Source organism: Aspergillus affinis (assembly GCF_023601865.1).
Source record: "Aspergillus affinis strain CMG 70 chromosome Unknown NODE_130_length_101050_cov_86_990641, whole genome shotgun sequence".
In the NCBI taxonomy this organism is placed as follows: Eukaryota; Fungi; Ascomycota; class Eurotiomycetes; order Eurotiales; family Aspergillaceae; genus Aspergillus; species Aspergillus affinis.
Genome location: NW_026515911.1, coordinates 38,069 through 52,787, shown reverse-complemented (window position 1 = coordinate 52,787; position 14,719 = coordinate 38,069). Strand labels below are relative to the sequence as shown.

The 14,719-nt window shown below is 49.0% G+C and overlaps 3 protein-coding genes across 3 annotated transcripts; 1 reads left to right on the top strand and 2 right to left on the bottom strand.

Moving 5' to 3' along the window:
* Window positions 1–522: 522 nt before the first annotated feature.
* On the top strand, window positions 523–5,238 carry KD926_001568 (putative GTPase activating protein (Tsc2); the record flags this gene model as incomplete). Its single annotated transcript, XM_053105132.1, has 1 exon — window positions 523–5,238. The coding sequence occupies one exon, from the start codon at window positions 523–525 to the stop codon at window positions 5,236–5,238; it is 4,716 nt and encodes a 1,571-aa protein (XP_052951654.1).
* Window positions 5,239–6,434: 1,196 nt separating this feature from the next.
* KD926_001567 (mannose-ethanolamine phosphotransferase GPI13) lies at window positions 6,435–9,711 on the bottom strand (the record flags this gene model as incomplete). The annotated part of the gene is made up of 2 exons (XM_053105131.1): window positions 6,435–9,411; window positions 9,488–9,711. The coding sequence occupies 2 exons, from the start codon at window positions 9,709–9,711 to the stop codon at window positions 6,435–6,437; spliced, it is 3,201 nt and encodes a 1,066-aa protein (XP_052951653.1).
* A 1,569-nt stretch (window positions 9,712–11,280) lies between these two features.
* Window positions 11,281–11,826, bottom strand: KD926_001566 (uncharacterized protein; the record flags this gene model as incomplete). The annotated part of the gene is made up of 1 exon (XM_053105130.1): window positions 11,281–11,826. One exon carries the CDS (start codon window positions 11,824–11,826, stop codon window positions 11,281–11,283), a length of 546 nt encoding a protein of 181 aa, XP_052951652.1.
* Window positions 11,827–14,719: the final 2,893 nt, after the last annotated feature.

The window sequence follows — 14,719 nt, the reverse complement described above, 5'->3', positions numbered from 1 at the left end:
CTGCCCATCAGGTGATAGCACCGGATCAACGACAATCCGAGCCTCCGCCAGATCATCATCGTCAATGCTCTGAGGGGAAAAGTGTCTTGGCACACCTTCGCCGTATCTCCAACTATCATCCCATCGGCTCTCGGTCTGTCGGTTCCAAGTTAAACCTGCTCCGGAGGTCTTTTTCAGCTTTGGATGGGACTTTCTTGTTGCCTACCTTCTGATGAACCCTCTTCCGCCCGCCCATAAAGCTATGGTTATTAATTGAAACCCAAGTTGTCGCATCTGTCACCGATCTTGTCTGAGGAAGGTTCTCAATACACGTCCTAGCAGCCGTTAAGGAACATGAGCTTCTGTAATCGACTGGTTCATGGTATGTGAACACTTGTTTTAGTATGTCAGTTGTGCGGCCTGTGTCACAGAGGAGTAGGCTCGCAACTTCCTATGGAAGGGTCTTGCTAATTGGGTTTCTTACCGGGCAGCTATATAATCCTCCGGCCCAACAGTATCCGTTATCACCGTCCACTGGGACGCATGTCTTCTGACGATGCTTCATCAACCTCAAACTACAAACATACCACATCGAGTTTCGCGGACGTTTTCAAGTCTCTAGGCGTTTCGCGGCCCAAGTCGCTTTCTCCGGTCTCATTCAAAGACAGCAGTGATTCCTTGTCGCAGACTTCAGATGGACGGAGGAGCAATCTGATTTCATTTGGATTCGACTCAATGCATCGTGGCAGCGTCGTTTCGAGCTCCTCGGACACTTCTGGTGCGCCGGATTTCGAAACGTCACTCAGGATCATCACCCAGAAACAGAACCTAGGCCAGGCCATTGACGAAGCCGAACAGGCCGCAAAATCACTCCAATGGCTATCTCCGGAACAATCACTTATGCTGTGGGAGGCCGGCTCCTACCTTATTCACCATGTCAGCTCGACGGAGGCTCGACGGAGCGGCTCGATGTTGATGGAAGCCGTCGCATCGCGCCAAGACCTGTCACCAGCAGCGAGACGCACCATCTTCGAATCGATCTCTAGTTCATCAGAACCTGACGTTATACCCGCGCGGATTCAGTCGCTAATAGCCCTGTCGGACCATGGCAGAAAGCTAGAGTTCACCAACTCATCCATTCTTCCCATCATTTCATCTTGTATAATCCCGCTATATGAGCTCATATCGAGCGTCCGGCTAAAGGCGCGAAAATCGAGAGTCGGTCGAGCCAATGGCCTGGGGTATGATGACACCGTACTAGACGACTTGCTGCAATTTGCAGTAGATCTGATCACTTTGCAGCGGAGCCCTCCTAGTAGTGAAGAGGTCCAGCGATTGCTGGAGCAGATCTTTATTGTTTGCAAGAAGACAACTGTTGCCGCCGACATTAAAAACTCGCTGGCTGTTTTCGACTCCATAATCCTATATGCGGACGTACCAGATGGAAGCTTTATCCCTTTGCTGGAGGTATTGTGCAGTATCCATGCCTCCGTCAAATCTTTGTCGGGACCCACGTCAAGAGCCGTTCGAAATCTAGCCAAGTCGAAAAAACAGGGTGAAATGATGGACACCCTGTACTCGTTCTTGTCCGACTCTTCTGAAGGAGTCTTACGAGGGTCGGTGCACGTTTTCACGGATCTAATTCGCGCCCACGGCCAAGACGGAATCCCACAGCTCGATTTTGACCGTCTAGTGGGCTCTCTCCAGGCCATCCTGGAACAACCCAGAGTAAACAAAAAGGATGATGGCAGATTGGAAGCGGACATTTTGGAGTTGTGCCTGAACGTGCTGGATGGGGACTTCGCTGACGTAGCCCTGGGGAGTAACTGGGTAGGGTTCGTCAACCTTATGAGCCTGTGTTCACTTAGAGTTGTTGACGAGGATGAATGTTACACCACAACGCCTAGCGCCCCAGTGCCTCATCCGCGGGGCAGCGTTATCGAGGACGCCAGGCCGAGCATCTTGGCTAGCATCATCCAAATTGCCTCCGCCCTCGAGTCTCTCTGGGAGCGTATCAACAGACTGCAGAAATTAGAGATCACTCGCTTCCTGATGAATATCTGTCAGCAGATCGAGCCTCCCCAGGCTGAACTCGTTCTCAGTACAGTAAGGACCGAGAGGCTTTGCTTCCCCGGCAACCCAGATTGGGTACAGCATTGTCAAAGATTGATCCGCTGTTTCATCCGATCCCGTACTAAGCCATCCGATATCCGCATATTAGCTCTGGAAACAGTGAAGGACGCCTTCTCGAACTATGAATCCTTAGTTCAGTTTATGGAACAAGGGCTCCTAGATCTCATGTTTGAGAGTTTCGCTTACGAGGACGACATCATGTTTCTGGAGACATTGGTCTCATTTGCTGTGGATACCTCCATTCTTGTTCGGGATGATTCTACCTTCAAATTCTTGGTGGACACCATCAGTTCGCCCATGAATAAGGATTTAGGTAAAGATGGGCTGCTCCAAGGGACAGAACCCTCATTACCACCTCCGCGCCCCTCACTAGGCAGTGTCTTGGAGCTATCATTAGCCAATGTCTGTTCTGTTGGTTTGGTGAGGATGTTTCTGCGATGTTTGAACCTTTCCGCGACCAAAGCAGTTGTGGTCTTTGACGCACTCCAGGAGATTTCCAAATCTCCAGAGCGGCCGGTGGATTCGCGATTGACTGTTCTCAAAGTGCTCTTCAGACTTCGTTGTGACTCCTCAGGATCCATCTCGGTCATATCTACTTCAGAAAATGATTTCATCATGGGAATGTCCGGTCGCAATACAGATGTCGGCGCCAAATCGCATACTTTCGAGGATCAAAGCACAGAGCACAGTCCTGGTAATGACCAGTCGCGCCCGCCAGCCCAAGGCAGACTTTCAATCCATGACCCAGTCAGTCTCTCTTCTCGCTCGACTGCTCGCAATGCATCGGTTAGCATGCGTACGTCCAAGTTGACGCCGCCGGTTTGGACTTATGCCTCGTCCCAAGTCCTCCCTGAAGAGCCTCCGGATGAGTCGAGTCCCTTTGTTTATGCATATGCAACACCAGACACGTCAAGCCCCGTTGAGGCAGAGCCCACCGAAAAGATTGCGTTGAAAGCAAACATTTGGCTCGAGGCCGTCATACAGATGCTCCAGACTGAGAGTAATTGGGATATCTACAGCTATGTTCTTACTCACCTTGGGCCTCAACTTCGCAACCGAGACTTTTTCACAAATGCAATCCCACCCATTAAACTTCTCCGCAGCATTTTGTGTGATCAGGTTAAAAATGACAAATTTCGAGAGCCGCCTCCATCGACTGGCGTAAAAAAGACGGATGTGGCAGGGTATATATTCGAATCCCTTTGCGCACTTATCAGTTACCATGAATTCTTCGCCAAAAGTGAAGAAGACGAACTCGTTCGCGCATTCATGCTGGGAATCATCGGGTCTTGGGGAGGCACATCTCGGGGCTGTATCCACGCGCTCTCTGTCTGTTGTCATGAAATCCCACTTTCTGTGACGAAATCATTGAATGGAATACTTGACAAAATGTCCAAAGTGATCACCATGTCCAATCTTGCGGTTCATATCCTCGAGTTTCTAGCGCTGCTTGCGCGGCTTCCCGATGTCTACATCAATTTGCGGGAAGAAGAGATTCGCACCGTGTTTGGCGTTTGTATTCGCTTTTTGCAGACTTCAAGAGAGCAGCGGTTTAAATCCTCCGAATCGCCCACTCGAACTACCACGCAAGTATCTGCAAGACTTGGAAGTGGAATGCGCGAAACCGCAGCTCTTCCTGCTGAGGTTCCCGATCCTTCCCTGCAAGACGGAATGTCAAGATATATCTATACCCTCACGCATCACGTCATGGTCTTCTGGTTCCTGTCATTGAAATTGCAGGATCGAGCCAAGAATGTCAATTGGATAACCAGTCGACTCATTTTCAAGGACGAACATGGCAAAGAGATGGTAGAAGAACAAAGCCAGGTCTTCCTTGACCTGATGCAGCGGGTCGCGTTCACGGACCTGGGCGAAACCATTCCATACTCAACATTTCCCCCATCCCCAACAGATGGGCCCGTTATCAAAAAGTCGTGGGTGGTTGGAATGAGTATCATCACCGTGGAGACCGCTGGCGTTTCGGGCTTGACCCAAATCACCAAGAGGCAGGCATCCGGTACAACCTATGCGATGTACCAGCAGCGGACCGCGCCTGTCCTCCCTCATCAAGTCCCTCCGACAGCCGAAGCCCACATTCATTCTGACGATATGCGCACTGCCATTCTTCCCAGCCATGTGATGCTCCAAATGACCACTACAGCCTTCCCTACACCCACCTCTATGCAGCCCATCCCACTTCTCGAGGACGAGATTACCCGCCGTGCCCTCAGTACATTCGACCGGAATGACATTGTGGATGGGCATAAAATCGGGGTCCTGTACATAGGCAATGGCCAGACAGTAGAAGCCGAAATTCTTTCAAACACAAGCGGCAGTCCGGACTACGAGCATTTCTTGTCGGGACTCGGGACAAAGGTTCCCCTCAAAGGAGCACAGTTCAATACCCAGGGATTGCACTCCGACATAGATGGCGAGTTCACGTATGCCTGGCGGGATCGGGTGACAGAAATCGTTTATCATGTGGCGACCATGATGCCGACCAGTTTTGACAACGACCCCTCGTGCGTCAATAAGAAACGTCACATTGGAAATGACTTTGTCAACATTATTTTCAACCGGTCTAATCTTCCGTTCAATTTTGACACGATCCCATCACAGTTTAACTTTGTCAACATCGTTATCAGCCCTGTGTGTCGAATCGCCAATGATTCCAAGGTTGCCAATTTGGGAACTGCTTATTTTGACAATCTCTTTTATTATGTGCAAGTCATAAGCAAGCCAGGGTTCCCTGAAATATCACCCGCGGCCGTGCCCAAGGTCATCTCCGGGAAAAATCTCGCTGCATTTGTCCGTTTCCTTGCCCTGAATGCTTCCGTCTTCTCACTTGTGTGGAATAGCCAGGAAGGCGAGCACGTCTCATCTTGGCGAAACCGGCTGCGTGAAATCAAAAGACTACGTGAGCGCGCACTGGGATCCCAATCTCAGAACCCAGACGGCGCAGAAGGCGCTTATCCCAGCCAACGTCGGAATACAAAGGCCAACATTTACTCTGAGGAACTACCTTCCCGCAACCCCTCGACAAGAGCGGATTTTGCTACCGACTGGAACGCGTCCGCCGATGCTAATATACTTCAAAATCTAGACTTCTCTCGCTGGGGCCGTTGAAAGAAGTCCGAATCGAGATTTCTCAACTGGCTTACCTACTACCCCTATGAATAACCAAAAGTTTTTGAAAGTTTTTTTTATCTTCGAAATGGACGTGGGACAATCAGGAGGAAAAAGTTCTTTTTTTTATTTCAAATCCATGTGTCTGTGATTCTGACATGTTCTCTTACGAATGAATGTATATCTTATCCTATCCTGCACTTTATAGCCTGTGTCAATACCCCCCTTTACGTGTGCTCTTGTGCAAAAGTTTTTTCTTGTTTCTCTCTTCTTTCTTCTGTCCTTCCATGATTTCGGCGAACACAAAACACTGTTCTATCTTATTATTCTTCTTTACTCCTCTCTTTCTTTTCTCAGACGTCCCACAGAATCACTAAAATGGTGTGTTTGTTTTTCTTTAATAATTATTGTAAACATAAAAATAAAACCCCTGGACGCGATTGTGAACAACACTCTATCTTCAGAACTGATTAATGCGTGCATCTCGTCTCCTCCGGAGGTATAAGTTCCAGCACTTTAGAAAAATCAGGTGTTTTTCAGACAACTTTCTTAATACTTTTTTTTAATTATCTACTGATTCATGATTTATGAGTGGATATTAAGTATAACATAAAGAAAAAGGGAAAAGAGAAAAAAAGAGAAAAAAGAAACAGATCAACCAGATAGAACATATCCTTTCATCTCAAGCCAGTTCACGGCCATGCATACCTTACCTATGCAAATAATAACCAATAAAGAGAATGGGAAGAAAATATTGTATGTACAGACATATATATGTATACATGTAACTCGAAACAAAATTATACATACAAGACAGAGAGTTCGAAAAATATAGAAAGAAAAATTTTCTGTCTCGAGTCACTTTATACGTGTAGAAGTAGAAGACATCCAAAGAAAAAAAAAAAAAAAAGTGAAATATGTATGCAGAGTTAAGTAAAGTAAGGTACGGTAAGGATGCTGATGGAAGAGAGTGGGAAATTCAAGAAAAGATAGACCTGATCTCATCTCATCTTCATATGGTCGGTCTATTTTCATTGATGTGGGTGGATGTATAGGTTATGTAGCGGGAATCAATGATTGATTGATTCATCTCCGTCAAGTCGCTTTTGGTTTGCATGGTAGGATTCGGGAAACTCCATTTGGATCGGATTGACCGACTTGAGCAATCCCTTGCCATCCCACCTATATCTCCAGGTTTACCATCCGAAGATTTCACCGACGCTGAGGGTGCTGAATCGGGCGCCAGCCACAGAGAATAAAATGAGGACGATGTCCACGACGCCGAGCACAGCAGCACCCATCATGAAACGAGGGCAGAAAATGCGATAGAGCATGAGATGGCGACGGAGATGGCCGGCCCACATGGTGGTGGCCAGGTTGATGGTGGCGAAGTAAAGAATGTAGGTGCAGGCCGCTTGGATGACGCTGGAAAGGATCTTGATGGCGGGGTTTGAGGATTTTGAAGGAGATCCGGACTGGTCTGTGAGTTGGAGAGGTCGCTTCCAAAGGACGGTGAGAGGGACGGCGACAGCGGTGAGGATCTGTGCACCAAAGGTATTCAGGACCACAAGAATGGGGGACCAGGGGTATTTGATGGTTGAAAGGGGGATGAAGGCCGTTTCCCATTGAATGCTGCTGAGGACGGCCTGGTGGCCGGTCTTGAAGTAATAGAAGGACCCGAGAAGGGCGAGGACGATGGGTCCGATGGCGGAGTTGCCCATGACCAGTGCGTTCGTGTCGAGGATTTCGAGGAGCGAAAGGATCTGCCAGAGTAACAGGCCGATTGCACCTTGTCCCATGGGCTTCTGCATAAGGGCAATGCCCAAGCAGAAGTTAACGACGAGAAGGAAGAATCGCGTTCCGTAAACGTTGCCAAAGCCCAGGATTGTGACGGTGGTCCTAGGCGCTTGCTGGGCAGACGAAGGAGCGTCAGAATCAGAGTTGCCTTTGCTGACACTGATGCTGATGCACGGCTTCGAGTAAATGAATGCAGTCGTTCCGGCTGCGAATGCAATCGCCAGAACAAGCTGTGCTAGGGATACTCTAATCGACTTCAGGGTCTCCTTGCTCAAGGAGAGCCACTCGCCGTCATCTGCGCCCTCGAACGCCCAAAAGACTGAGGCGACAAATAGGCCCAGTCGGAAACCAAACCCAATCCACAGAGAGGCAGCACCTTCATAGGATTTCGATGCAACGTAGAAGGATCTGACGACTGTGGGAAGTACCAGTGTGACTATGAATGGGATAGCAAGTTGCCATGGAGCAGATGTGGAGGAAGTAGACGAAGCGTAATACGTGGAGCGACAGAATGGCATCTGTTCTTCACGACAAAGGCGAGATAGTGAGGCTATTCTTCCTAGGGCAACGAAGAGGATGGAATGGTAAACGCCCAAGACCCTGTCGGTGGTGGACTTTTGCCGCATAGAAGACACACCAGCAAGCACACCAAAAGTGGTGAGGAAAAATAGAAGAATCTCATCTTCCCAAATGGTGTATGAATTGGACGCAAACCCGACTGACTGGCTGACCGTGAAAATGACGGCGAGCCATCCCCACAAAGAATTTGGCAGAGGAAGCGCCAGACGCTCCGGCTTAATGAACATTGCCCACAAAGCAGTAACAATGCTACCGGCGGCAGCGAACAAGGCCGACGCCTCGACTAGAGGCGATTCCATGATGCCCGAGACGGCTAGGCATGCGCCAATAACAGCGCCAATTGCAGAGCCAATTCCAGCAGATGAGAGCAAAGAAATGGTGAGATCAGTCCGGTCCACCTTCAAGCCTCGCGCATAGAACACAAGCAGGACTACTGCGGCGAAAAGAATCACAACACCTTGGATCATACTTGGCACATCAAATTTGGCCCAAAGATCGCGGCAGATATCGAGAGTTCTTCGCTGATACTGCCTAAACGAATCGTAGACAGGACGCAGTGTATCCGCACTCGATTTGCCAAACCTCGGCAAATTTTTCCACTCGGCTTCCGCGGCTTCCCAGAGTTTCAGCGAAAGAAACCCTTCGCTATCGTTGGCGCTCCGAGATTGCGTATACTCATGCTGATACCTTTTGATCTGGGCGGAAGCCAAGCGGTTGACAGTCACAAGATTCTTCCAGTCATTTCCACCAGGACCAGCGAAGGCCTCTTCAATTGGGGAACCCAAGTTGTTAAATGGGATCGGCATACCAAGGAGAAGCGAGATTGTTGGGACGAGATCGATCTGCGGAACGAAACGCTCTCGAGCATATTTGGGCGGCATGGCAGTGTCCGGGCTCGTGCGACCGAACTTCTTTTGCTTCGAATACATCCATAGAGCCGCATCTACCTCGTCATTCGATTCACCTCCGTGGTCTCCCTTCGAGTCCATTCCATGGTCGCCCATCACTACCAAAAGCGTGCTGTCGTCGATCTTAGCAATGAGATCCCGAATGACTTGATCCATCTGCCTGAGTTTGGCGGCCATCGCCGGATGGTTGGGACCGTAACGGTGGCCAGCATGGTCGACGCCCAAGTAGTGACCAAAGACAACGTCCCACTTGGTAGAATTCGCCGGGTGTAAGAGAGGGAACAGGTTCTCAGTCACGCCATTGTCAACCGTGTGTAGATCCCACACATTGAACGAGTCAAACGGCTTGGTGAGGTTGGCGTCGAAATAACCCGGGAAAAGCGAGTGCCAGGTGTCATCGCCGAGCTGGACCAGGTTCTTTCCGGCTGCGCGAAGCTGCGCGACAATGTTATCTTCGTCAATTGCCGTCCCATCGAAATTTGAGCCAGCGTCCACAAAAGTCGGCAGGGTTCCGGTTGTCAAGCCCTTAAGACGCTGCAGCGTTGTTGTCGGCGGGTCGGCGATGAAGGGTAGCAGGAAAGCGTTCTCCGGTGTGTTGACGGCCGTTTCATGCAAAACGGGGATATTGTCGTGGAACAGATTTGCCTCTTCACTCTCGGGAGTCGGCGCGAATGGGACCGTAAAGTCGTAACGCAAAGCATCAATGATGATGACAATAGCCTTGTCGAAAGATTTGGGGTGCCAGCATCCATCACCTCCCTTGCCCGCTTTTACATTTGGTAGCGCATCGTCAAACGGAAGCAGGTCGCAGGACGACTTATTTTCGAGAACCATTCGCGTCAGGAGGAAGCCCTTGGTGAAGAAAAAAATCCCAGCAACGTGTAGGAGCCTACATTGTACCCAGCCCGTCAGCATGGTTTTCTGTCAAACTGAAATGAGCTGCAGCATCTGCAGTGGTAGCTCACAGGATCCATCCTAGCACACCCAGCAGACCGAAGTGTTTGAGTTTGAACTCCGTTTCCAATAGACTGTTTCGCGCCTCCTGCAAATTGTTCCCCTTCCCCCCTGACAGCGCCTTCGATACAGGTCCTTTTCGAGAGTCATTGCGCCCCGAGGCTTGTGGCGACGAGGTTCGAGGAGAGGCATTAGGGTTGGGACTTCCCTGCCCCGGGCTTGTTGCCGAAACCATCACGGAGGGGAGGATGTATTCCTAAGTTGTCAAAGAGCTGTTCATCTAATGAGAGACTGAAGAATTGTCGGTTTCCGTCGTATACCAGGGAGCTCCTCGTAATGGAGGACGAATTGTATTAGAAGAAAATAGAAAATGAATAGGGGACAAGAGGTGGGTGAAATTAGTCGCTTCCTCCAGAGAAAAGAAAAGGCGAGATTGAAAAAAACGCCTAGTCCAAAAACCTTGATGACCTGCGGGGTTCACTTGGATTCACAGCGCAGACATTGTCCCAGCGGGAAACCCAATGGCGCACATGAAGAGGTATCGAGTCCCAGAATGAGTCGCAAATTATTGAGAAGGAAGTGGGAGAGCTGTGGGCGCGAACAAAAAAGCATCGATGAAAGCCCCGTGACGTCGGGGATTCGGCGCTTTCGGCAGAGCAATGGGCCAATTCCAGAGCGGTAATTGGCGGGCGCGGCACGGAACATCCAGAACCCTGCGGGAGTGGGGCTCGTCTGAAAAGGGACAACTGTTTACCTCGTCGGCTTGGGACTATACGGATTATGATATTATAAACTATTATATGCCATCAGTGTTATGAGACAGGTTGAAGAAATAGGGTACTAAGATAGACATTCCTCGGAATTAATTACACTACCTATCAGCCATGAAAAGGGGTTGGGTGAACAAAGAACGGCTGCTTTCAAGCGGGATGTAAATTGTAACCCCCATAGTCTACCTACGCTTCATGTCGGCAAAATAGGCCAGCAGATCATTTGCTGCAACAAGACCGAGAGGTAGAGAAAGGAGGCAGGAAATAACGTCATAAACTTTCATTGATGATGTACGAATAAACAAGTTCATTGAGGCTTACTGAAAAGTAGCCGTGCAATGTCAAGTCAGACTAGTTACATACATTATCCAGCTGTAAGGTACTCTAAAGGCAAACCCGAGAATTGTAAGGGTGAGGGTAAGAAAGAATCAAAGAAAATAGCAGACAAAGAAATAATACAACAAGAAAGAAAAAAGGGTTAGTAGAAGGAAAAAAGAGGAAAATGTCGATACAACAGACCGCGGACATAACACTCTTCAGCCCTAGGGACATAACAGGGAAGAAAGAGCCAGGGGTGACCAAGCACAAGAAAAGAACGCTATTGAAAGGAAAGGGGGCAAACAGGAACCAAAAGAAAAATAAAAATAAAAATAAGGAGACTCTCGGAAAGTCTCCCTAGATTAACCAGCAGCCCTTTGCTATACACAATTCTGCCGCAGGATGCCTTTAGTTCAATCTTCGTATGGATTGCAGGAAGAGAAATGACCATAAAAAAACAGCGATATCAGCAACCACGGGCATGAATGGCCCAGGGTGACTCGACAGAACGGATAACTGCATATGTGCAAGTCGCGAAAAGAAGAGAAAAGCAAAAACTCAAATATAATACTGAGATTCGAAGTAAAGCTTCGCCAGAGTCGTCATGTTTTTGTGGTCGTCGGAAAACAAGGTCGAGGAGCGATCGGATGATAGAAGGGTATCGATGGACAGAAGATCAGGTCGCCAACGGTTGCTGGATTGGAACGGCTGGCATTTCAAGACCATCTAGGCGCATCCCCCTTCTCTTTGAGTCCCCCCATGCGCTCGATATCCAAAGACTGGAAGCGCTCGGCATCACTGGACTGGTACGGTGGAAGGTCCTCGTGGCAAGGTTCCAGGCCAACACCCCCAGCTTCGCTAATTCTGACAACCACAACACGTCCCGACTTGCGCTTTCCGGACTCATCTTCCTCCTCGGGGAAAGTAATGCGGATTTCGGGAACGGGACTCGGCGGGGGACTCGATGAATTCTCAATGAGGCTGCGCTTCTCGTCGTAGACCAGGACGGACTCGGTCTTAGCATATGGCGGGGCGGAAATCGTCAGGCGGCGGTGTTGAGGTGCACATTGTCCGTTGTGTACGGGAAGTTGGGATTGTTCCTGGTTGAGGCGCTTGCGACGCAGGACCAGGAGAGCACCAACGAGGGCTAAGCCGAGTAGAACGAGAACCAGAAGCGAAATCAAAAGATCGATCATAGCAGAAGACAGGCCTTCGTCGCTGTCGTCACGAACGACCAGTCGTTTAGAGAACAAGTTCAACATGTTTGGCAGGCGAGTTCGCTTTCTTTCAAAAAATTTGTACTTGGAAGTGGATATGATAAATGTCTATTGACAAGGGCGAAAATATTAAGTCAAGGATTGAAGTCGTTACTGTATCGCGTTAACAACCGATGTACCCTTGAGCTGAAAAAGGACCACTACTTACACCAAAGTTCCAGCAGGGGGATCGAAGGCGTCCAAAAACAAGGAGTAATAGTGCAATAGAACACGAATGAAGGATTTGGTTGCTATTGTTATGTTCGAAGGATAGAGAACGTATCAGGTCAGACAAGAGTCAGTCAGTCGGACGAAATGGGTCAGGAAAATCTCGAGTGAATCGACCAGGCTAGGACAGGAAAGAACGGACAGCAAGGCGAACAGCTGAAAGAGTGAAGCCGACACCTGCTTGGGATAGAAAGATCGTGACGAGGAGAGGAGGGCGCAAGAATGAGAGAGGGGTTGGAATGGGCCGTCCGGGGAATGAGGAAGGAAAGGAAGGGAAAGGAAGAAAAGAAGGAAAAGAGAGAGTGAGATGGAAGGAAGGGAGGAGGAGGGAAGAGGAGTAGAGTTAGCGTGCAGGGCCCCAGGGCCAGAGGAGACGGGCAGTCCACGGGTCGACCAACCGGCACGACAGGAACGAGGCGCAAGGGCGCCTACAACTGAGTCCTCAGGGCCAGAACCTCGAGCGAACGGCCAGCAAGGGTGCATAGCGGGCTGAGTCGAGGGCGCTAAGCAGGCACTAAGCCGGCACTAGCTGCAAGTGAGAATCCACCGCACGCCGCGTTGTTTGTTGATTTCCTCCTGCAGTGGACCTTGGCAGTTCGCCCGGTGCTGGCGCCACTGAAGTCTAACTTGACCCAGCTCGGTTAGCCCGCCCTGGCAACGGCTCGCCCGCCTATCAGGGGGCGGCGGTGCCTGAGAGCGCCGTTCGTCCGCCCCATCCGCCCTCCGCCTATTCGCTGTCATCCCTGTCGCCCGCCTGTTAGCTTAATCCCCTTTTGTCCATCGTGGCTCCACCCTTCGGCCTTTTTGCTTTTTGGGCCTTTTCTTTTTTTGGCACTTTCGGCCCCTGAAAAGTGCGAAAGTGGGAAGAGTCGGACATGTCATGGTCTCATCTTCTTCGTTAAAAGCCGTGGGTGGTAGTCGCTTCGTACGAAGTAGAATAGAGATCCATAGATCCGCTCAGCCAGGCGGTGGGAACCCAGGAACTACATACCAATATCAAAGATCGCAATGTATCCCATACATGAACGACGCTCCGACTCGAAAAAGAACGGCTCGATTGTCCCTGTTTTGCCCCTTTTCGGTAAAAACCTACATCGATCTCCCTCCCACTTCGATGACCTCACGGTGGGGTTGTAGGCCTGATATCCCGGCAGAGATCAGATTCAATAAAGGGCTCGCAGATTAAACTGGTGATATCCGATATCCATCGATTTTCGAAGTTATCTGCAGGAGGATCTTGGTCGAGTTGGATTGATCGTATATATCCGATTCTGAGACAGGGCCGCTATGCATACTGCCGGAATATTTGCAATTGGCATTTATCGCTAACAAGACTGCTATATGTACTATCCAGTATGATCGAGCGCTGTGTAGATGTAATAATCTAATTACCCGTAGTTAAACATCAGTCATTGGATAAGGGCTACCTGGACATCAACGTGTTCATATCACTGAGAATTAAGGCCTACTTTCCTTGGTTCTGGTCAGGGGAGCCTGTAGGCGCTGCAGCACTTTGCAGCCTGGTCTTCACGTGAAGATTATACCCCAGGCCAGAAAAAGGGAAAACCACATCTTCAGCTGACTGCGTCGTGTTTCAGGGTTTTCATCAATCCTGGTCAGTTTGGCTATCCTGAACAGTGTTTTGTGTGTCTTATATAACTAAGTACAGGCTGTTGCGGCTATATATATCAGCGCACTCTTCCAACCCACAGATGATGCGATCAAAAGGCAACTATTATGTAGAATAAACCAATCAGGATCTCTGTCTACATTTTATTTCATTAAAGAAGAGAGCACCTTCCATTAACGCTCCGAATTGCTCTTACTTACCCGTCATCACATGAAAATCCCGGACACCACAAGCCAAAAGAAGACTATCATTAAAATCTCAACAACCTCACTTCTTTTGATGAAAACACAAATGATCTCACTAAAGTGGTCGGGACTTTTAAATTAGTCAAACTTAATTTTTTTTTTTTTTTTTTTGAAAAATTTACTTTATTTCATCATGACTTCTGGTTAGATGGCTAGAAAATAAAACCCATGGCATGGTCACTACTAGCCATGGACGTATATCAAAGGCCACGTACACAGTAAACTTGACTCATCTGAATGAGGTAACTTGTGGAAGGAATATTTTGTCTGGTCAGCCGGAAGTATTGCCATGGGCGGGGTTCTAGCCTAAGTTTTTGATATATGACGTCCGAATTTCGTGGATGGAAATGACCGCCTACGGCTGCGAATCCTGCGCGTAGATCAACCCCGTGGAGTGACCACTAGACTTTCCCCTAGTTGTCGTCTATGGTACATACATACAAGTCTGAATGTTCTATTTTGAACGTTGGGGTAAGGTATACTTCACCCACCGTCAGGTAGATGGTAGGCAATACGATAAGTTGTTACTTGGTCCGGCCGAAAGTATTCCTGGACTGAAGAATCAACCTTTGAGTTTTCTCTTCTTCCGGTTCTTCTTTGTTCTGAACAGATTGTTCATTTTTTAATTTTCTAAATTGATATGTGTAACGTTGGGTATCCTTAATTTCAGGTGAGATGTGAGATGTGAGAACCTGCGTTGGAGTGTCTTTCTCTGCCTCTGTGGAGCGAACAACACAACAACGACAGCAGATAAGAAAGACCCGTGATGTATGCGGTACTCAAACTACCACGAGCC